Source organism: Podarcis melisellensis, assembly GCF_964234715.1.
Source record: "Podarcis melisellensis genome assembly, chromosome: 17".
NCBI classification, from domain to species: domain Eukaryota; kingdom Metazoa; phylum Chordata; class Lepidosauria; order Squamata; family Lacertidae; genus Podarcis; species Podarcis melisellensis.
In genome coordinates this window covers 30,177,981-30,202,787 of record NC_138534.1, presented here as the reverse complement: position 1 = coordinate 30,202,787, position 24,807 = coordinate 30,177,981, and the positions used below count along the sequence as shown (strand labels likewise).

Below are 24,807 nucleotides of genomic sequence, written 5' to 3'. Positions count from 1 at the left end.
AGGCTTAGATCACATGGCTGTTATCTTAATCATATGGTATGCTGTGTATATTTAGTAGAAGAACAGGAAATAAATAAGGAAGTATCACTATCATCTCCAACAGCAGCTGGTAATACACATCTGGAAGCTTAAGGGTGACAATGGAGGCGATCATCATCCCATGTTCTTCGTTCCAGCATTCAGAGGTACAATGCCTATGAATATTGTAGGGTCTCAGGCCCACCTGCTCTTGAGCCTTTAACTCGGGCCCCTGTATCTTCACACCATGAGCCCAAATGTGATGCTTCAGGCCTTTATCTGACCTTCAGGACTTTCTCCTGACCCTGCCTCCTCCCCACTCTGCACCCCTCATCAACCCAGCTCTGTGCCTAGAGTGCTTTACCCTACCTGGAAAGGGTCTTGAACTGTGGTAATGCTTATTGCTTGCCTGAATGGAGGCTAGAGGGTGAGTGGGTATACACACATGTATATAAACCTCTGCTATTGCATGACTGGCATATAGCTCCTTTCATAAAGCTAGCCTTCAAACCATTGGTCCCCCTGCTTTAGCTTCTGGCCATGCCCATTTTTATATCAGGTTAAACCCAGCAGTAGCATGAAGCCACTAGAAGGTTGTCCATGAGGGCTCCACAGCCATGCTTTCTCCTTGATTTCAGGTGATGCTGATCACAGAATGGAGTTAATAAATATGAACATTTGCTTGAACATAGTCTGGATGTTATGCTGCTGTTAAAGGCAAAGTTTCAAGGACTATTTCAAAGCTGTCTATATCAACCATAAAGTGATATGAAAGTGTATGAAACAAGTGTGTATCTGGCATCAAATGTTCAACACTTTATTTACAACCCAATTTTGAATGCGAGATAGAAGGGGAGGAGATATTCCAGAACTATTGAAAAAGGTTTTTGAAAATGCGGAGTAAAAGGAAGGCACTCCATGGCATTTGTGTTTCAGAATCTCTCAAATGGTGACAGCCTCTGAATATATATGATGTTTATATAAGAACAAAGTCAAAACCCTTTTTCAAAACATTTTACTTACATATGCAAAAATAGTGCCGCCTAACTGTCTGGTGGTTGACCAAAATAAACAATTTGCCCTAATAAAACTGAAGTCCTGCACATCTCTTTAACAATCTGCAAATAAATCTTTCATAGGTGAGGTTAGAGGTTTCTCATAAAGAGCCACTGATTCATAACTACCACCGCACCATTCCCTTAAAAAAAAAAAAAAGGAAAAAAGAAGACCTCTCCTTTTACTTCTTGCTGCCAGGATCTCAGGAGTTTTCTGACCTAGAGCTTTTTCTAGCCACTCGCTGTAGCTTGCAGAGGACTTCGTTGATAATAGCTGCTTTGCTACACAATATAGCAACATCAGCCAATCAGAGGTGATTAATGGAATGTGGACCTCACCAAATTTATGGGCAGCAGCTGCCACTTAGTCTCTGGGACCAGGAAATGGTAGTTCTTAGAAAGTCCATAGCTCGGTGATACGGCACAAGAGCTTAATCCCAAATTCAATCTCCAGTTGAAAAAGATTTCAGGCAACACAGCATGAAAATACTGTTCGGTGCAATCTCAGTCAAATGGAGTACTGTAATGCCAAACCAGATGGACAATGGCCTGACTCAGTTAAAGGCAGCTTCATCTGGCTTCTGCTAGAAGTTGCCTACCCACTTCAGTTCCCTAGGGAAACCTTCTTACCCTTACATGTTGTTGTTGTTGTTTAGTCGTTTAGTCGTGTCCGACTCTTTGTGACCCCATGGACCAGAGCACGCCAGGCACTCTTGTCTTCCACTGCCTCCCACAGTTTGGTCAAACTCATGCTGGTAGCTTCGAGAACACTGTCCAGCCATCTCGTCCTCTGTCGTCCCCTTCTCCTTGTGCCCTCCATCTTTCCCAACATCAGGGTCTTTTCCAGGGAGTCTTCTCTTCTCACAAGGTGGCCAAAGTATTGGAGCCTCAGCTTCAGGATCTGTCCTTCCTGTGAGCACTCAGGGCTGATTTCCTTAAGAATGGATAGGTTTGATCTTCTTGCAGTCCATGGGACTCTCAAGAGTCTCCTCCAGCACCATAATTCAAAAGCATCAGTTCTTCGGCGATCATCCTTCTTTATGGTCCAGCTGTCACTTCCATACATCACTACTGGGAAAACCATAGCTTTCACTATACGGACCTTTGTTACATAGCCTGACTGAAAACAAAAGAACCTCAAAAAGCTTGCCTCTGTGGTCACCTGGACATGAACATTCCTTGTCACGGAGAATGAATTAAGTGAATGTATACCTTCCCATTTTATTTGTACCTTTCTGCTTACCTGATGGGAAAATATGGCTTGTATGGTTTGAAGCCTGTGCTTAAGCCAGCTATTAAGTACTACTTTGCAAGGATACTAACATTTATTGCACACTCACGCAGTGCTAATGGACTATTAAATACATATTTACTAGGAATTAAAAACTAATTTGTCCTCGTTAGCTTTTCAAGAACACAAACAGTATTGAAGGTGCCTAATGTGTTCACAAATTAACCAAGACTGACAGGGCAATCCTATACTTAAGTAATTCCCTCTGAGACACTATGGGATTTTTCAGAAGCCTCATTACACTAGCAGAATACCCAAGCCATGACAAGTATGCTGGTGGCACTCCACCGATATGCTGGTGGAAGATGTTCTGCTGGTGTAGCTGTTCCACTGGCATATCTTGACAGGCAGAACAGCCAGAGAAGGCTTGAGTCATGGGAGAAGAGAACCCATAAGCCTTACTCATATTCTGTGCTTCCCCATATCACATTTCTGCTCATTTTGATAGTGGACCTGGTGCAAGGAATCTCATTTCCATTGGTTGCAATGGGAGGGGGGAAATTAGAAAATAGCTGCCCCTGTCATTATGACCACCCTGCCCATTTGATCACAACAAAGCATAGGATATAGGATATAGTGTAGCTTAGCACCCAATCACAGCACTCCACCACAAGCCTATAAACCCCACGTAGGAAGTTGATAAGGCATTGGTGCAGGACTCAGACTCTGGCACACCTAAAGAGCTCTGAATGGGGGAAGAACAATGAAGAATAGGTGCTCTGCATAAAAAGAGAGCAGTTTTGTCTGATGAACTATATTTGTATAAATGAACTATATGAATGACCAGAATGAATGGATGCATGAGAAGAAACCACATTCATTAACAGAGCTGTGTGCAAAACAAAAATGTAAATGTAGTTGTTAATTAAAATGTAATTAACTGGTCATGATGGTGGTGCTGCTGCTGAACAGTCTGAGTCCATATTCACCAAGGGCAAAGGGTCTCACCTCTCTGAAGATTCAAAAACACTTCCGTGTTAATTCCTAGGGAAAACACTGTCTTGGAATGTATAATAGTGACTGAGCAGGGGAAAGCTACTGACTAATTCTTGGAAGCCTCTGTAGAGTCATAGTCCTGGTGTATTGAAAAACAAGATTCCTGGCTTCCATAAGAGACTCTGAACCACCCCAAATAATGGGACCAAATTCACCAGATGGTCAGTTCCCATGATCTGTGTATAAATGATTGATGGTCTGTAATAACGTCCTGCAGGGCCAGCCCAAGGCATGTTTGCTGAGGCAAAGGACAGGATAGTGCCCACACTCCATCCATGTACCGAAGATAACTGAGCGGGCAGCTGACTCTTGATTCAGCAATGGGATACCATCCTCAAACGCATCCTGTGAAGCATTTTTGGTTTAGGGGGCTGAGGACAGGACACGTTGCATATATAGCTCTGTTCTTCCGAAGAGGAGAATGGCTAAGGCGATCAGGAGGAACAGCCTAGTGTCTGTTATGTTAAGCAGTTGCTTCACTCTGCCTACTGGTAGGACCTGGTGTCCTCCTAAATGAAGAAGTTTATTATTATTATTATTATTATTATTATTATTATTATTATTATTATTATTATATAAAAAACAACATTTTTCTTTGCCTTCCTGAATTTGATCTGGGTATGTGCCCATGGAACGTGGTTCACATCTGATCTCGAAGGGATCTCTTCTAACAGCTGGTATGTGTTTCATCACTCTGACATAGCAGATTGGGGCATCATGGATATATTCACAAGCAAACAGCAGCCAAATGACACCGTAACTGTGTCACTGTGACACAGTTTGAAATAGTAATTCACTGTTAAAACCAACGTTCAAAACGCATTTCATAACCCAATAAAAAGAGCACTTTTATGAACATTTATGAAGGAAGTACTGACAGGTAACTGTAAAACTGTCAGGCTCAAACAAGAGATTACAAGTGCACCATAATTTGCAGTTTCAGAGTCTGCTTCTGAATTCTTCCACCTACTGCAGGAATTCATTCATTCCATATGTACGTAGGAAGATTAAAAAATAATAATACATAAACTTATTTTGTAATCAAAATAACACCAAGAGCAGTTCCGTTAAAAACAAAAACAAAAAACCACTGAGAGTCTTGAAAATTATTGATGAGCCATGAGATTTCACTGTTCATTTTAAAGGTGTAGCATAACAAAGGGGGGGCGATAAATTTTGGGTTTTAGTCCTTAGGGGTTTTTTTTGTCCAGTATATAAAAATGTCTTCTTTATCTGTGGACATTACAAAAACATATAGAATAATAAATGATTTACTCCATAAAGATTAATGGGATTTCACTGTTGGCTGAGACCTGAAGCCACCAATGCAGGAACTGTTCCCACACCCAATAATTTGCAAGGGGAAAGTGGCAAGTGGAAGGGAAGGCTTAACCCATTCTGTAGCCGCTGATTTTCCTCTGGCAATGCCCACCTTCTCCAAGGCCATTCCTACACCTTTCAACACACCCACATAAACACAGTCCTCTGCCAAGCTGACTTCTGTTCTAGCTGAGGGAGGAATTGGCAGGTAGAAGGGAGTTTGTAACCCGTTCTTCCATCTACTCTCTGGCACACGTCTTGATTTTTTTGAAGATTCAAGCTTTGTCGCACAATACCCAAATGGTATATTGTCTTTTCTAGTTGTGGATATCACCTCATTGCATCACTCACCACTGTTTAGTCTGTTCATCGGTGAGCAATGAGATGTGGTTTTCCACTATGTACTAAACTGGTGCGACTCCAACGATTTTGTTCTGCGCTGTCATAGGCTGGAAATGCACCCAGCAGAGGTGAGTTAAACTGTGCCTTAGACCCCAATTATTTCAGAGCAGGGCAGAATGCCTCAGTGCAGCCAGATCATGCTCCATCTGCTTCTAATCCATGGGGATAGGGCACTTTATTTAAAGGATGTTCAGATGCCCAGAAAGCGACCACAAGAATAAAGCTGTGTTTCAGTTCCTTCCTCTCCTTGTAGGAGCAGCTGTTGTAGCTTCTCACTAGGAATGACGTTCTTTGCCCCAATCACTTGGCTGCAGCAATGTTTGAAGATGATGATGATAATTATTATTAAGCACCTAAGTAATTACACACTGTACACAACAGCAAAAAAAATAAAATAGTTGTATGTTAACTGTTTAAGGGAAGTTTTAAAAGAAATGAAAGCAGCAAAATTATTCAAGAAAGAGAACTGTCAATACTGAAAGGAAAAAAGTGTGTAACTGCAAACAGGTATTATAGAGGGAAAGCATAATCTTAAAAAAAAAACAATGGAGGATGAGCAAGAGAAGCCTGAATTTCTAACAGGTAATGAATTCAATAGTTATAATACAGCCAAAGAAAAAGAGTAATGGTGAGATAATGAGAGAGAGAAACAATTTGTTGGGAAGTTGAAAAATGTATGGCTTTTCAGCCAAATTTCTAAGAGGAACAGGAAGTCCTAAATATTATTAGTTTATTAATAACCGTGTTTCCTTCTATAAGGGTCTGATGACTTCTGTTTCAGAGTATCTGAAGAAGTGTGCATGCACATGAAAGCTTATACCAAAAACAACTCAGTTGGTCTCTAAGGTGCTACTTTATAATTTTTAAATTCTTTTAGAAGGATTCTTTTAAAGACTTTTAGATCATATACGGTAACTTTTTTTGAAGACTTGATTCTTTTAAGGCAGTTCTTAGGTATTTAAGAAGAGTCTTTTTAACTATCTTTTTAAAGAATTGTTTTAATTTATTTTGACTAAGGCAGACCAACAGGGCTACCTACTTGAATCGAGTTTCCTTCTGTCTTCACTGTGCATTTTGCTTCTTATCAATGTTCCAATATGCCTTGAAAAGGAAGGTGAAAAGTGAGTTAGCCCCACATGAGACGCTTGGTAAATGTGTGCTCAGGCAGCACTGCACCATAGTAAAGAATGAAAAATGTTTCATAATCACAACAATTTCATTTGTTTTGTTATAATTAAAGTCCAGTACATTTCTCTGTGTAGTTTTGCACAACTCTGTTAATGAACTACTTGAATACGGTACACTCTATTTTTCAGTCCTGGACCTTCAACTGATAAATACACATGATCAGGCAAAAGGTGACTTCTTCCAGAACATAAAATTCTATACGGTGATGAGAAGGAACACTGAACCATTCTTCTCATGTTCAGAAGCTGAAAGATATTAATTCCTATTATGTTCACCCCAGGAAGCATAGCACCAAGACTGGGCTAAAAGTAAATATTTTCTACCAGAACATGACAAAACTGTATCTGACAAGCTGAACTCTGGAGGGAGTTTTCGGATAATTCAGTGAGAGCATGTGGGTGCATGGAATTCTCTGCTCATTCCTTTACTGAATGCTCAAATATTCCCTCACTCCCCCCCAAAAAATTCACCAGATTTTCTCATATTTCCTCTTTGCCTGAGGACCAAATTACACATGATGCTCAGTAGCATGAAATTTCCCCTTCTGGGACTTTATCCTTCCTGCCACTCCAGCCCAATCCAGTTGTAGAAGGGATTCTTAGCCCTTTGATAGTTTTCCTAAAGAAAATTTGCCTCTTCTCAGCCTGCTCCCCAGCCCACCAGAATAAAACACACATTTCTCCTTTGCAGAGGAGTTTCATGGGTTTGTTTGCTTGTTTTAGGGGGAAAGTCCTGGAGCGGTAAAGGTTAAAATCCCTTCCCCATATTGGTTTTTCACTCTAAATTGCACTCTTCACAGCTGCATTTGGTTGTCGTTGTTTTTTAAAGAAAGCATCCTACAATTAATACTCGTCCCCAACTTCTCCTGATTTTAGCTGATTTATGGCCTTGCACGAACAATAATTTGACGCCATCGCAAAAGGTATGGGGGCCAGGCCCCCTCTGCTCCACTTGTAATTTGAGCACTGGAGCACATGCAGAAAGATCATGTGTCAGTCCCCAGCCAGGTACACGGGATGGCCTTGATATACTGCTGTCATTCAGAGCAGGTAATTGTGGCTTCAGAGACATCAGGGATGTGACACAGTATAGGGCCATTTGTTTTGTTCTTGTGTTTTGTTTGGCTTTAAACAAATCTGCTCAACAAATCTGGCCAGAGCATGGGGTCAAAATTAAGAGGAAGAAGTAGGAGGTCTATCTATCTATCATCTATCATCTATCTATATCTATCTATCTATCTATCTATCTATCTATCTATCTATCTATCTATCTATCTATCTATCTATCTATCTATCTATCATCTATCTATCTATCATCTATCTATCTATCTATCTATCTATCATCTATCTATCTATCTATCTATCATCTATCTATCTATCTATCTATCTATCTATCTATCTATCTATATCTATCTATCATCTATCTATCTATCATCTATCTATCTATCATCTCTCTCTCTCTCTCTCTCTCTCTCTCTCTCTCTCTCTCTCTCTCTCTCTCTCTCTGTCTATCTATCTATCTATCTATCTATCATCCATCATCCATCATAGAGCCAGTGTGGTGTAGTGGTTAAGAGCGGTAGCCTCGCAATCTGGGGAACCAGGTCCTCTCCTTCACATGCAGCTGCTGGGTGACCTTGGACAAGTCACACTTAATTGAAGTCTCTCAGCCCCACTCACCTCACAGAGTGTTTGTTGTGGGGGAGGAAGGGAAAGGGGAATGTTAGCCGCTTTGAGACTCCTTAAAGGGAGTGAAAGGCGGGATATCAAATCCAAACTCTTCTTCTTCATCATCCATCTATCATGTTTTTCTCCAGCTTTTCTCCAGATAATACAGGGCACCCGCCACCTTTATGAAACTGTGAAACACAGTGATGCTGTGAGTTGGTTGGGCTGAGAGACAGCAAGTGGCCCATGACTTCACAGTGAGTTTCATGGCTGAGCAGAGATTTGGACCAACATCTCCCCGGCCTGAGTGGAACACTCTATCCACCATGCCACACCTGCTCTTGGTTAAGGAGGAGGTAGGAGATAGGAGAGATCAAGACAACACAGGGACAGAAAAGCCAGAAGGTAGAAGAAGGGACTAAAAACAGGGGTGGGGGAAGGGACAAATGCTGCAATAGGATAATGGCAGGTGGGGAAAACAAGGCACATGCGTAGAGTGTAGGGGCCTATTTTGTTTAGAGCAAAGGGACCTCAAGCAGCTGGAGTGTTTTATCTGCCTTTGGGCATTTGAGACCTTACAGTTCATGTTTCCAAGCTGTTCTTGGCAGTCCTAAAGGAATGGCAATTCTTCACTGTAAATTAAATAATAATAATAACAATATTGTCACAAAATATACAGTCGGAAACTGGTGCTTTAAGAAATGACAGCTAGCAAAATGGAGTTTGTTACCAGAAACACGACTCTTCTTTTCAAAGATATGGATTTGTCCCACAAACTAGAAAACGGGGAATAAAATCTTCACATAACTGTGATCTAGTTGGCATGTTTCATCACGGGGGAAACACTACTGGAAAAGTTAATACAAAATGTGGAATAAGGTCACTTTTAAAGACAAAGATTTGACAACTCAGCCATAAAATCTGAATAAGTCACCTAATTCTGGGCATAAGTTACAGACAGCGCTTTATGATTTCAAGCATTGTTTTATTCTTGGAAGCAAATTCTTTTAGCCAAAGGGTAGTTGAGTAGCCATGTAAAATTGCACACATGTGCATACACTTAAAGCAAGCGCAATTCATTTCATAGTGTCTTTTTACATGGATTTATTGATTTGGATTTATTTTACTCTTTCTAAATTAGTATTAGTTGAATTTAATAACCTGCCTTTGGTCCTCCCAAATTGCAGAATTATGAATGAATTAAAGAGCAAAAGCAGTAAAAAGCTGGTGTTTGCAAATTATTCAAATAGAGCACTGCACTAATAAATGATACTGTAGTTTGTTTATTTTTTACCCACTATACGGGCAGAATGGACCCATTGTGAATATTTGCTATGGAACAGCTCTTGTTATATGTCCTATAAATCATTTCTGCTTCAAGAATATGTAAAAATATTAGAAACAAGTCTGTTTAGGGAAATGAAGTAATGGAAGTCAATGCAGGAGGTCAGAAGAGAGATAATCCAGAGAGTATGGGGAAATCCTCAGAGACCACTCTGTGCATCTGTTAGAGATGCATACAGGTCTATAGATCCTCCCTCCCCACTCCTTGTACTGTTCTCGGAATACTCAGAATATGTTTGCACCAGCTGTTTTTCATATAAAGAGACCAAAGGGTCATCAGGGAAAATACACATACAAAGGACATTAAGGGGGCAATGCAATGTATAAGTGTTTGTATGCTAATCTTAGGAGCCTCTATGGCAAGCTGGGCGTAAAGTGAGTATTTTGTGCTGCAGAACAAGAGACAAAGATATAATGGGTGCGTTAGAAATATGATGGAATGGACAAAATAAGTGGGATATGATTATATGTAGATATAAAGTCTGTAGAAGGATAGGGAAGGGTGTATTGGAGGGGAGTTTCAAATGTCAAAGGAGTGCATACAGTCCAATAAACCAGATAAATTGAGAAGAACAAATTCTTCAGCAGAACTGTGATGTTCTGAAAAAGAGAACTGGTCTGAAAAAGAGAACTGGGAATGCACTACTATTCTCCTGATGTTGAGGAGGAGGAGGAGTTAGGATTTGATATCCTGTTTTATCACTACCCTAAGGCATCTCAAAGCGGCTAACAAACTCCTTTCCCTTCCTCCCCCACAACAAACACTCTGTGAGGTGAGTGGGGCTGAGAGACTTCAGAGAAGTGTGACTGGCCCAAGGTCACCCAGCAGCTGCATGTGGAGGAGCGGAGACGCGAACCCGGTTCACCAGATTACAAGTCCACCGCTCTTAACCACTACACCACACTGGCTCTCACTGAGAGCAAGTTGCAAATGGGGCGGGGGGGGGGAGAGAGATCAGGGAGGCAAGCCAAAGGAGAAAGTATTGCATTAGTGGGTGACATAAACTATTCTCAAAGGCCTGCGCCTTTGAAAGTTTGGCCACTTTTGAGCCCCTAGTTTGAGGTGAACACACACACAAAATGCAAAGTCTCAAATTGAGGCCTGCAACTCACTGCCATCACTCTCTGCTACTCCTTCTGCAAGAAAAATGCCCTAACCTTGTGCAAGTAGGAGGGGATAGCAGGCAGTGGACTCCAATTTACCCAGAATATATTCTTTTCCATTGTGTATCGAGGAGTTTCTTCGTATGTGCAGAACTCTGTAGCTGGCCAGAATGAATTGGAGCAGGCTCAATACACAGATATCACAGACTGGTTGTGTGCTGAGGTCCCCAAGCCACCCTTACCCAATAACTCACACATCACACATTAATTTTTGTTTAAGGTTTTTGGCATAGTTTTGGCCACAACTTTATTAGCATACAAATTGTGAGTGGCTGCTTAGGCATTGGTTATGACTAGCTGTCCCCCCCGCCTTGGGGGACAGCACTGACTCCCTAGCCAGTGCGGAGGAACAAGATCAGGGTCAGCTGGAGCTGCGACACAGACCCTCAGCTAATCCCCGCATGCTCCTTGGAACTTACGCGGCCCGCACCCTGCCCTCAGGGTTTGGACAAAGGGGATGGTAAGCTCCAGAATTCCTTTAACGGAATACCCGTGCAGCAGCAGCATTGGAGGGGCAGGCACAGCCAATCCATACCCCTCCACCAACCAATTTTAACCAATGCCTAACCGCCAACCTTACAAGTTGTGACGATTTGCTACGCAGTAGGCAAAACCCAAGTGGCACACACTAATCAGCCAAAAGGAAAAATTCCTACTGGGCCCCCGCACCAAGGCGGACGACCCCATGACAGGCATAGCAAGGTCAGAGCGAAGCCCAATCAAGGGAGGGCGGGCGGGAGATCCGGTGTCCACAGCGAAAGAGAAAGTACAAGCTGTGGACCTTGCTTAAATAACCTCTAGCCCCACCCCTAAATTGGCAACATCAATTTTACCCCAGTAACACCATCCACCAATCTGAATCTAAGCCCTTGATTCAAAGCTGCCTAGCTAACCAGGGGTGTCTTGTTTGGCCCCATCCACAACCCGTGCTCTCCTTTACTGGGAACACGCTTTGTAGAGTGTTGCAGAGAGAGGTTTGGAAGAGATATTCTTACTCTCTTGAAGCAGAGTTAGCACAATGGTGATTGCTACAAGCACACTTAAACTTGGTTCAATTTATAGTTACCCTCATACACCTTTAAGTCAACATTCCCCATAAAAATACTTAGACTAAATTGCAGACATTTAGCTTTGCAAATAAGTGAATGTTTCGTTTACAGAGTTTCCAGAAATTACAGCAAACAGGTCTCTTTCTGTTAGCAGTAAACTGAAGATGATTAAGTTTCCAAACGACTTGTGAGAAATGTACTTGGTTTCCTTACAAAAAGGCCCACACAATATTTGGGGTAGCAAAGATGCAGGCTGTAAAATCTCCCTTTTGGAGAAATTTAGTTCACTTGGCTTTTCTTGCAGCTGGGAGCCATATCCACATGGCTTCTTGCTTGTTTCAGGAAGCAAGAAGGGTGTGGGGGGGGGGAATAGGAGGAGCAAAACAAAAGACGGCAGGGAGCCTGCAAAGCGCCATGCCCACGGGCAACCTGAGCTGAGGTTAACTCTTTCACACATGCAAGTGCGAGTCAATGGGGGGCATTAGGCATTTTAAAAAAAAGAGAGGACACACTTATTGATAAAATATACATGTACTAATTCATTTGTAAAGGTAAAGGTAAAGGTACCCCTGCCCGTACGGGCCAGTCTTGCCAGACTCTGGGGTTGTGCGCCCATCTCACTTAAGAGGCCAGGGGCCAGCGCTGTCCGGAGACACTTCCGGGTCACATGGCCAGCGTGACATCGCTGCTCTGGTGAGCCAGAGCCGCACACGGAAACGCCGTTTACCTTCCCGCTGGTAAGCGGTCCCTATTTATCTACTTGCACCCAGAGGTGCTTTCGAACTGCTAGGTTGGCAGGCGCTGGGACCGAGCAGCGGGAGCGCACCCCACCGCAGGGATTCGAACCGCCGACCTTTCGATCGGCAAGTCCTAGGCACTGAGGCTTTAACCCACAGTGCCACCTGCGTCCCTTAATTCATTTGTACAGATGCTTAATTCATTTGTACAGATGCTAAATTATGGATAATGAGTTGCATCTAACAGTGCTGTTCCACTTATGCAACAGATTTCCACTTGCGCAATGGAACTTCCCCCTCCTCACTTCTGCATGCTCTCAACGTCTGTTCCAGTGGGTTGGGGGATTTGGATGGGGCACAGGGAGACGTCCTGTTGTGTGAGGCTGAGACTGTGACCTGTGTGACTGCTTGATGAGCTGTCCAGGTGCTAGCTGCTGATGGGAAACTTCAAGGCCCCTGTTCAAACCCTATGAAGGCGCTTTAGCTTTAAACTAAACTAGGACTGAACACCTTCTTCTTAAACTATCTCTGTTTACAAGGGTTTGCAACTAACATTGCTTTAGCCTGGGTCCAAATTAAATGATTGAGCAGTTTTTAACTGCAGGAGCTGCAAGTTAAGTTTATTTTTTCACGCTCAATATTAAGTGCTAAGATGAAATGCTCTCTTTAGATATATTTAAATACTAGCTTTTAAAAAATAAGGTTTTCTACCACTTGCCTATCTCAAAAAGGCATCTACACTGAGGTTTTTATTTAAATTTAACTGATAAATTGGTTAAAAGGTAAATGATTAATCAACCTTTTTCTTTGTTGGCCGGCTGCGCTCATATCCACCCCTTGGAAGGTTCTCAGTAGAAGTTTGTTACTTTATTTTGTAATCCTCCTCTCCTCGGAATGTTATGCATGCTGGAAACTAGTAAAAGGACCAAGAATGTGAATGAAATAGCTCATACCAGAAAGTCCCTTTTTCTTGAGGGAGAAAAATGCGAAGACAATAGGAAGTTATTTCCAGAAATCATTCATGAAATATCAAAGGCACCACCAACAAGCTCTGTGCCCTTTTCTCTCTCATCTTCAGCATTCATTCATAAGAAGAATGATTCATGCAAGAGCTATGGTGAATGGGCAGCAGCCTCAATAGGCCCACCTATCTTGGCATATGACAATATAAGTTAAATGAGTTCATTGAAGAGGGAGAGGGTGGGCAAGCCCATCAGGAAGTTCAACACGCCTCTCCCTTTCTGGACAAAACTAGAACAGTGCTGGCATTTCTCCCCTGGACTTCTTAAAAGCATAGTTTCTGAATATATGTAAATTAGGGGCTCTCCTCCCCACACACATTAAAAAACAATGATCTCTCTCTCTTCCTCTCCCTCTCTCATACACCCATTACAAGTTCAGTTCAGTTCTCAGTAATAATTATAAACAAACCTTCCCTATCAATATTTACATGCACACAGTTGCCTCAAGGAAGCCCCGTCCATCAATATGCTTTGACTTGTTAGAAACTTGTTTCAGACAAGCCTGTACAACCTGTGACCTACCGGGCCAAATGCAGTCCAGCCATGTATGGTAGCCCACCGATACTCAATAAACATCCTGCTTCTGGTTCCAGCCTGGGGCTTCAAAAGCACATCGGCTGTCAAGTACTTGGCAGACCACAGTGTTTGGTTGTTGAGCTGTTTGGCTCAGTGGTGTAGGCCTGGCTTAAAGAGCACAATAGTATTAGAAATCATGCCAAACGAATGCTGCAAATCTGAAGCTAGGTCACGTAGGGCCTTAATAGGCTAAAAGGCATCAGCCCAAGAACATAAGCAGAACTTGCTGGGTCAAGCCAAATGCTCATCTCATTCAGTATGCTGTTATCACAGTGGCCAACCAGATGCCCATGCAAAGCCCCCAAGCAGGACCTGAGCACAAAGTAAATGGCAAATCCCTGTGATGGGGTAAGCTCCCATTGCTTGGTCCCTGCTCCTGCCAACCTAGCAGTTCGAAAGCACGTCAAAGTGCAAGTAGATAAATAGGTACCTCTCCGGCAGGAAGGTAAACGGCGTTTCTGTGTGCTGCTCTGGTTCGCCAGAAGCGGCTTAGTCATGCCAGCCACATGACCCGGAAGCTGTACGCCGGCTCCCTCGGCCAATAAAGTGAGATGAGCGCCGCAACCCCTGAGTCAGTCACGACTGGACCTAATGGTCAGGGGTTCCTTTACCTTTATTCAAAGTTTTACTTCCTCCAACAATGGAGGTAGAACATAGCCATCTTGGCTAGGAGCAACTAATATCCACCAAGAAATATAATCCATTCGACTAGACATTTTGATGGAAGTTTGAGACCAACTTAACAGCACAAGGAGAAATAATAATAAATTCTGTTGTTGTTAATTTGATTTATTAGCCATCATTCAACCTAAGATGACAGAGCAGGTCACAACAATTTAAAATAGAGCATGATAAGTTTTTTGGGGTTTTTTTAAGACCAGGGTAAAGAGGTGCATTTTCAGCATAAAAGGAGAAACTGTACAGTGAAGGTGCCAGACACACCTCTATGGGGGAGGGAATTTCACAAATTAAGGGCTGCCACAAATAATGTCCTCTCCTGGGCCTTCCCGAACTTTGTAATTTAAACTATATTTCAAAATAAAATTCCGTATCAGAAAGATCTTCACACACAGGAGGGTCTGTAGCAAAGGAGGTGTATTAGTGCCACCACGCCCCTCCCCCCAAAATCACTTTACCACGTGCCTTTGTGTCACTGTGTGAGGAGAACTGGAAGCTTCCCCTGCGTTTGATCTTGCTGCAACAGCGGTAGTGCGTTTCCCCACACATATATGTCATCCACAGCCTTAAAGGTGAGTTTTATGCCCCACGCTGGGCTTGCCCCATTGATGGGGGGTCAGTCTCACCAATCGCTGCACCGAGTGAAATTGTTCTTATACATTTATTTATAAAATTTATATACTGCACAATCCTCCAAAAGAGCCCAGAGCAGCAAATTTAACTGTGTCTGTCTGTGATGGGAAGGTGTATAGGAATACATTAAATCCAATAATAATAATAATAATAATAATAATAATAATAATAATAATAATAATATTTTATTTGTACCCCACCCTCCTCGGCTGCAGCTGGGCTCAGAGTGGCTAACATCATATAAATAATACAATATGCATAAAAATAAGCAATCAGTCAATTAAAATGCATCCCAAAATTAATTCAAATAAATTAAAATTAAAGTTAAAACTGGACAAATGACAATCCTCAGGTTAAAATTGAAAGCGGTTAATACTCGCCAGGACCAACTGTTTCCACTGACATTATAAGGACCTGTGAGCGGACTGGGAAACCTCCTTCATGCTTGTTCTTATACAAAGAGAAAATGAGTCAGACTGAACCCTGGAGGAACAGCTCCATCTTGCAGAAGGATGTCAAATCTCACAGGGCCCTGGTCTCTTGTGAGAGAGCATTCCACCAGGCTGGGGCCATGGCCGAAAAGGCCCTGGCTCTGGTCGAGGCCAGTCTAATCTCCCTGGCGCCCGGAATCTTCAGGGTGTTGTTATTTGCAGACTGTAAGGTCCTCCGTGGGGCATACCAGGTGAGGCGGTCCCATAGGTACGAGGGTCCTAGGCTGTATAGGGCTTTAAAGGTTCATTCATTTGATTTAGTTTTGAGCAACATGCCCTGCTTCCCTTACTATAGAGTATGGGCTAGGATAACTTTTACTGTACTGCCATCTTTGAGTCTTGTACAGTATAAAGGGTCACTGGACACTGTACAACGATATCAGAAGTTGTTTCTGTCCATTCAAATCCCCCACATACCTTCACTACTGCTCTTTCATCAAATCAGTGGTCTTGGCCCCAGCGGTGGGGGTAGGTCACCAACTTTGTGGCATGTATTGCTAGGTTTCTGTTACTCAGTCCTATAAGTTACTGCCTCAACTTACAGCATCAGGCCATCAGGGATCCAAAAGGGAGGATCTCAGTGCTTTTTATACTGAGTGATAAAAGATGAGGCAAAGTTAAAATACATTCCACTGTAATGACAAAGGAGGTGCTCCAGTCTTTCCCACATCTGGCAATGCAAGATAGATTCGCAGGGAATAACAAAGGCTTAGCCAGAAGTTGTTGAAAACACAGATGCCATCCTGAGAGATGTACATCAAGAAAAGACTTATGAAGAATGGTTGAGGGAGCTGGGTATGTTTAGCCTGGAAAAGAGGAGACTGAGAGGAGATATAATAGCCATCTTCAAATATCTAAATGGTTGTCACATGGAGGATGGAACAAGCTTGTTTTCTCCTGCTCTTGAGGGTAGGACTCAGCCTAATGGCTTCAAGTTACAAGGAAGACGAAACATCAGGAAGAACTTTCTAACAGTAAGAGCTGTTCGACAGTGGAACGACCTCCCTCAGGAGGTTGTGGATGTTTTTAAGTAGAAGCTGGATAAGTTGAAATTCTTACATTGCTGAGGGTTGGACTAATTGACCCTCAACTCTACAGTTCTGAGGAATTCTATGAAGAAGAATAGGAAGTTAACAAACTCTCTATAGAAAATGTCAGAACAGAGAAGAAACAGCAAAAAGGTGACATTTCAGCGGGCACAAACTTAGCTGAAAGAGCAGTATTATGGAGTGGGGTAGGGTGAGAGAGAATCACCTCTGCAAACTCATAATCCATGCACCTCCTGTTGAAGCACATGCAAGAGTTGGAGGATCATACCTTCTATAGTGCTGCGGACTGCCCCCTTTCAAGTGTCCACAGCCCATTCTGTGATATGCGATGTGATCTTTCCTCTTCAGTAGACTATTTGTCAAGAGACTCGATCACACACTGCCTGCAGTGTTTCAGATCATCTCCTTTCGAGCGCATGTCACTTGAGAAGGAGGCAATGGACAGCAGTATGCAGAATGTGATCTTTGCCCTCTCTGTCCAAAAGGGAGGAGGCACTAATGGAGGGAATCATAAACATTATGGTCCTCCCACTCTCTTGGCACATGCCTTGATAAGTGGGGAATGGACTGTGATTCTGCAGCAAGATGTGACTTTTTAAAATGGGGAGGGGGGTTTTGTGGGGAGGAGGAACTACAGTGGTACCTCGGGTTACATACGCTTCAGGTTACAGACTCCGCTAACCCAGAAATAATACCTCAGGTTAAGAACGTTGCTTTAGGATGAGAACAGAAATCATGCGGAGGCGGCCCCATTAGCTAAAGTGGTGCTTCAGGTTAAGAACAGACCTCCGGAATGCATTAAGTACGTAACCAGAGGTACCACTGTATTCCACACACACAAAATTACCTCAACTTCATCTTTCATCTTAATATAATGTAGACTATTTTCACAGTAATGAATAATATTGGCAATTGGGTTTTGAGGTTTTGTAAAATTGATTTGTAGTTCCCGAAGGGTCTAGAGAGGGAATTGAAACATGGCAGATGTTGGGGGGGGGGACTATATTCAGGATCTCACCTGCACCCTTTGGAATGTTACAGCATAAAGCTGCAGTGCTCTCCTTGTTATGCTTTAGGAGGACAAAGACAAACAATGCTTTTCTTTCATTTCTCTCCTGAATTTAGACATACTGGATTGTACAGAAAATTATGATGAAGTCCTGGACAAAGTGCAGGTTGTGAGTGCCAGGTTGCAATTTGTCTTGGCGCTTCATTTAAGTCTCATGATTGCATCTATATGATCATTTGTGGAGTGTGTGCGCACATCATTCTAATAGCCATATATTATTCTTGGATGTGCACGCCAAAGGATGTGGCTGCAATTGATCTCTCTTTCTCAACACACAAATGGCACATGCAAATCACCCGCCTGAGGCAGCACATACTCAGAGAAGCATTTGCTCCACTCCTGATCTTACATAACTGTACTTTGCTGATTGACACAAAAGGAGTGGCACTTTCACCAGCACCTGGCTGGGCTGGGCCTCCAGGCATGCTATTAACATCTCGAGTCTGAGGATCACGTACAGGAGAGGGTTGGTGTGCCAAAAGGCAAGCAAGCTGAATGCTTCTATAGGTAGTCTTATGTGGGCACATATAAATATACAGCTTGCTCACTGTTTGGAGTTCCAGCTCTTGCCTGTGGGCAGAATGAGTTGTTTGGTGGCGAACGGAATTGCAAATGCCTCCAGTGTGCAAAAGGGTGGGAGGCGCATGGAAACAGCCAGCTGGAAGGGATACTTAAAGCCTTCTTCTCTCTGCCTTTCATTTTCTCTTTGCAATCCTTTATTCAGTTTCTTTTCTCGCTCCAGAACTAGGTTTCCACTTTCAGCCTATCAATGCTTTCTGGAACCTTCTCTTTTTCACACGCTCTTTTTCGGGAGGGTTTCTTCTCCCCTTCCCCACCTCGGCAACCCACTATACAGTGGTACCTCGGGTTAAGAACTTAATTCATTCTGGAGGTCCGTTCTTAACCTGAAACTGTTCTTAACCTGAGGTACCACTTTAGCTAATGGGGCCTCCCGCTGCTGCCACACCGCCAGAGCACAATTTCTGTTCTCATCCTGAGGTAAAGTTAACTTGAGGTACTACTTCCGGGTTAGCAGAGTCTGTAACCTGAACCGTCTGTAACCTAAAGCGCCTGACACCTGAGGTACCACTGTATACCCCAAGTCTGAACAGGGATGCTCACCACTTGATTCTGCTGATTAAATGAACGGGAAGGTAGGGATTTGGTGCAGGGAGAAGAATCTTTACTGTGGCCCTGCCTAGAGCAGGGTTTCCCAACCTTGGGCCTCCAGCTGTTTTTGAACTACAATTCCCATCATCCCTGACCACTGTTCTTGCTAGCTAGGGATGATGGGAGTTGTAGTCCAAAAACAGCTGGAGGCCCAAGGTTGGGAAACACTGGCCTAGAGCAGGGTTTCTGAAACTTGGGTCTCCAGATGTTTCCAGACTACAATTCCCATCATCCCTGGCCACTGGCCCTGCTAGCTGGGGATGATGGGAGCTGTAGTAAAAAAACAACAAAAAAAGCTGGAGACACAAGTTTGGGAAACAATTGTTTACAGTTGTTTCCGTAATTGTTATCATTTGCAATTATGGCAGCAGACAATCTCAACAAGAAGTCAAAACAATTACATAATAAAAAAGTAAAAATAAAAAACAGTGATAAAGGAGATAGCTGGGGGTGGGGGGACGAGGCAGTACTTCTGTGAAAAAATTAGTCAGTTTAAAATGAACGACACAATAGTCCAAATACCTGCCAGAAAAGTCTTGCCACCGTACTACAGTTGCTATCACAGAAAGAGTGAGAGGTGGGATAATTCCTCACTCTAGCCAGGAATTGTAAACCACCAAAATAAATTATTATTATTATTATTATTATTATTATTATTATTATTATTATTAATTATCCAATTTGTATACCGCCCTTTGTATACCGTGCTTTACATCATCATCATCATCATCATCGCTGATATATAAAATAAAATGTACCTTTTGTTTTCTCTCCATTTTTTAAACTTCCAATTCTAAAGTCCTTGTGGTGGGAACTTCTTTCATTCTCTTTCCTTTTTGCTTATTGTACATGCTACACAGTGGATATTGCTGGTGCTTTATAACAGCAACAACAGATAACCACCAGGGTTGCCAACTTGAATAAAATATTGACCCAGGTAAGCCCTGCTTGGCATAATCAATCACATGATGCAGTGCACACACACCATTTGAATGGGAATGCTCGTCAACTTTGGGGAGCCCAGCCCCCTCAAATCTTTTATTGTGGGGACTTGGCTACTTTAGATGACTCTGACTTGTTTGTCTACTAGTCAATGGAAAATAGGTTTGCCAACTGTATTGTCAAGTTGAAATGGGCCCAAGAGATGGGGTTTATTGATGGGGGACAAGGAGAGAGAATAGGCAATTCAGAAGCAAAACCCTGTATGAAATTTATCCACAGTTCTGAAAGCTTACTAATGTAACACTCATCAAAAATGTTTCTGTTGTTAAAGTGCTTGGTTACTGAAATAAAAGGGGCTGATGCTGTGACAGTAGCTGTCATGGTTTAGCAGCAAAGGTGGTGCCAATGACCCTGAAAATCTCAGAGTGATTACAAAATGGAGATCTCACCATCCAATTCCGAGTGTTCCAGAACTGCCCAAGAAAAGCTGATGAAGTGGAACAGTTTCTGATGAAGTTAAGTGCTGCATTTCACAAAGATTACCCATTATCAAAACATCACTGTTGCAAACTTCGAGTCAGATAGATTTAAGGGTTGTGAAGTTGGGGGAAGAACTATTATTAGGAATGTGAAAACAAAATTAATGACGCATGGACTTGCTAATACCAGAAGCTAATACACATGTGCCCCATTAAAATCAATAATGGTATGTTAGTCACAATAAATCTTCAACAAATTAATCTCAGTGGCAACTTAAACACGATTAACTTATTTTGGATTGGATTTGCTTGACTCTTGGTCAGGTAGGATACTTTTAGTCCTATTTCACAGAAAAGAACATGAGAAATAACAACATCAACCTCTCCCAGATTGTCATAGAAAGGTTACTATACAGTTCCAGTGACAGTCAGGCAGCAAAGCTGCATTGAAACTAGAAGGATTTCATTTTGAAATCAGAAAAGGAAAGGAAAAGGAATATGTGCTTCTGGTGTGGTATTTTGGAATCCAACCTAGAGTGTATTTCAAAAGTGCCTAACAATTTCACTCAATATCTTAGAATTACTGTACCAGCTTTTTAAATTTCCTTGTAGTCTATGCTCCTAATAACAACATGTTTCCTAGACAATAGTCCATGAAAATGTCTATGCCCATCCTAGTCTTTCTTCCTGTCCAGCGGGCAACTCCTATCATTTCTGAATGTTCTACTTACTGCTTTTCGAAATTATTGCCAGATCTGTTAAGTGTGTCGGTGTACACATATCTATCTTATAGGTCCATTCAACATTAAACTTAGAATTAGTACTACTATTCTTTGGATCTTTACAGGAGATTGCTTACACACAGATGGAACTGTGATGGCTTTGATTATCTTAATTATTGTTGGTGGGGGGGGGGGAGAGATTTAGCACTGACCAGTAGTGGTGTGCTTGCTTGCTTGCTTGCTTTGGAGAGCCAACAAAAACTACGCCATTGTTGCAGTTGCAATATTTGTTTATAAAAGAATAAAGGACTAAAGTTAAATATAGAATTATTTAGAAACAACAAAATGCTTTATGACTTGAAACCCCACTACAGAAACATACAGAATAGAAAGAGCTATTAAATACATTGCATAGGCCAATCCACCTATGTGTTGCCTAGGCAGAGAGTCCTCCTAATATCGAATTGCAATGTAGAGTCTAGAGACGCAGCTTTGCTATGGGGAATGCAAAAGAACCAGGAAAGGAGTTTACATTCAGAGGAGTAGGTTTTGCCACCTAGTGAGAGTCAGGGATGTGCAAGACTTGGAAAATATTGAAGGTAGAGAGAAGAAAGGAAAACACAATTAGTACTTGGTTCCAAAGAGCTGGGGACAGAATGGAAGCAATGAAGCCAGTCTTCCAGAGCTTTTACTGCGATCCGTGGTTGCATTGCCATGGCTAGGCTTAGAGACGCTAACGAAAGGATGGCTCAGCTAAGCTAATCCTTACTTAGTTAAGGTAATCCTTCCACCTGCCTGAGTGGTCTTAAGAGAGTTCAGTGGTGGGCACTGACCTTGTAGTCAAAATGGCGCCACGCTTACACAAGATGGTGGTATCATTAAGCAAACCCCAATGTTTGAAGAAGTACAGAAATATTGGGGGGGGGACCCTAAGTGGGAGACACCCTAAAAATAGCCAAATGACAGAATGCTGACTTACTGTTGGGTGGGGAAAAGGGAGGAGGAATGAATTGGCGTATTCTGGGGGAAGGGCAAGGCTGACTGACAGGAACGGTGAACAGGAATGCTTCATACTTAAATGTTTATTTGCTTTCTTCCAAGTACCGCAGCTGAGACACCCAAGTGAATTATTCATTTTTGATAATTATCTTCATAATTGTGTATGATGATAGAGCCACAGACTCATAACAGCTAGAGGGGACCCGTTTTGTAGTCCTATAATTAATTGAAGCAAAATCGTCCCTACCCAAACTTTCCTATCAAGATGTGAAGCACAGCTTAAGCATGTTTACTTATGGGAAATCCTACTGAGTTCAATTAGATGATTTCTAGTTAGCATAATTAAGATTAAACATCCTAAACAGCACTCTCCCACATGTGTAGGGAGAGTATTGTTGCACTTGGGTCCTGACTATGGGTTTCTCATAGGCATCTGCCTGGTCATAGTAAGAACAGGTTACTGGACTAAAAGGACTGATGCAGAAGTAATCTTTTTATGTTCCTATGGCTGCAGCATTGAGCTGAACTCCTAGAAGGAGAGGCTACAGCCTTCCATAAACTAGATTTCAGCACATTTGTCTTGAGGTTTGCCTTGGAGAAAAAGTGGAACACAAAAGGAGAAAAACACAAACGCTTTCTTATATCAAAAAGATAAAGGTAAAGGGACCCCTGACCATTAGGTCTAGTCGTGACCGACTCTGGGGTTGCGGCGCTCATCTTGCTTCATTGGCCGAGGGAGCCTACGTACAGCTTCTGGGTCATGTGTCCAGCATGACTAAGCCACTTCTGGCGAACCAGAGCAGCGCACAGAAACGCTGTTTACCTTCCCGTCGGAGCGGTACCTATTTATCTACTTGCACTTTGACGTGTTTTTGAGCTTCTAGGTTGGCAGGAGCAGGGACTGAGCAATGGGAGCTCACCCCGTCACGGGGATTCGAACCACCGACCTTATGATCGGCAAGTCCTAGGCTCTGTGGTTTAACCCACAGCGCCACCTGCGTCCCTTTTCTTATATCAGATTTCAATACTATTTTATATATGCTTTAGAATATATACAGTTTTATCTTAGGGTTTCCTGTCCACTTAATAAATCCAATTTTGCACGCGTTATTGATTTCTCCTTCACTGATTGTTGCTGATTGGGTGCTTTCTTCTTCCTGTGCTTCAAAACTCAAGGTATATTTTCTTCCTGTCTGCCCTTCTCACTCACCTTCAACCTAACTGAGCTCCAATGTACAGTACAAGCTACTACTACTATTCCTCTTAACTTTCTGGTTGAAATAAATGTGCAGGCTTTCACCTACTTAAATACCAAATGAATTACTCTGCTTCCTATACTGGTATTTGAATCCTTTATATCTGGCTTCAATGCAGTTTAGCAAGGCCAAACACCACATTGTTAACAAAATGTCTACACTACAAAGGAGGAGGGAAGTTGCTTTTCAACTCAGCCTGAGCTTTGCCTGACAATAGCACTTAAGTAATTTAATCAAGAATTATGCTGCCCTTTCTGCCAAAACACATCTAGGCCACGATCCAGCAAGTGTATTGCTGCATTGGGGCCTAGAACGGTTCTTGTTTCATTCCTCTTACTTTAGTTCTGACGTAGCTCTATAATTTTCTTCCTTTGTCATATTTATTTGTTCTGGCAGGCAGATATCAAAAAATGGCAGAACAACAGCCTTCTTTTTTGGCCAAAAATACGTACGTATAAAGCTAGCATTTCTCTCCAGGGGCAGAAACAATTAATCAGCAAAATGACTAAGCTGAATCCTGTTGCATAAATTTACGTATTAGTACACCAGTGTGCATTCACACGTACTCCTTACTTAGCCCAGGGCATATTCAGAAGTGCAATATTCTGAATTCAGACACCTCAATAGCCCCGAATTATTGAGGACATCCCGAATTGGCAGAAGATGCCCCTACTTCTCCTCCCAATCCCGAATGTCCCTATTTTGCTCCCCTGCGCTGGTTGCGCCAGAGCAAGGGAGCAAAAGACGGGTGTTTTTTTAGTTCTGCTAAGTCCACAAACAGGACCAGAAAAAGGAAGAAAAACTTACCAGAAGTTCGTCTGTGGTGCTGGAGGTGCTTGAAGCAAGTCCAGTCAGCAACAGGCTGGAGCAACTTTCCCAAAGCTGCTTGGGCACGCCACACCAGGCCACGCCGCTTCTCCCAATGAGGCACAGGCCCGGCGCGGTCTGCGGAAAACCAGCCCAGACTTCCAGAGTTGCACCTGGCTTGTGCTGCTACCCAAATTACCCTCCCAAAATGTTGGGGTGTGTGTGTATGGTAATTGTCCCCAGAGTAGCAGGCAGGTGGCAGTTCATGCCCATTCTTTGTCCACCTCCCTTGACTGACATCACCATAGTTCTTATTCCCGTTATGAAGCAGCGATGGCACTCTGAGAGGCTGGGAGGCAGCTGAAAAGTGGCTCTGAGGGATGAGGAGGGCCAATGGAAAGCGAGGAAGGAGAGGTCCAGGAAGGAAAAGGGGAAGGAAGTACCCATTTTGCATCTTCTAATCAAAATAAGCTTTATTGTACTAGCCAAACCATACAAACACCATCAGGAAAAGAAAACTGTAAGAGCAGAGCTGCTGCCTGAACCATCAAGATCATAAAATGCAGATGTGCATGTAGATTGAAGGGTCTACACAGCATACAATATTTTCCAAATTTGACCTATTTTGCCACCACCACTGCTCCTGCCAAACGAGAGACTCTGCTACATTAGTAAAGAAGCAG

The 24,807-nt window shown here is 42.6% G+C and overlaps 1 protein-coding gene across 9 annotated transcripts in view; it reads right to left on the bottom strand.

Annotated features, from left to right (window-relative positions):
* The window catches only part of NRG1 (neuregulin 1), a 528,537-nt gene that overhangs the window by 252,692 nt on the left and 251,038 nt on the right, over positions 1-24,807 (bottom strand). For 2 of the 9 annotated variants that reach the window (XM_081894107.1, XM_081894108.1), the window contains one exon: positions 6,122-6,183. The exons of the other annotated variants lie outside the window; for them this stretch is intronic. In XM_081894107.1, the coding sequence (XP_081750233.1) occupies positions 6,122-6,155 (34 nt within the window). In that variant the 5' untranslated portion in view covers positions 6,156-6,183. The remainder of the gene's footprint in view (positions 1-6,121; positions 6,184-24,807) is intronic. 9 annotated transcript variants of the gene reach the window in all.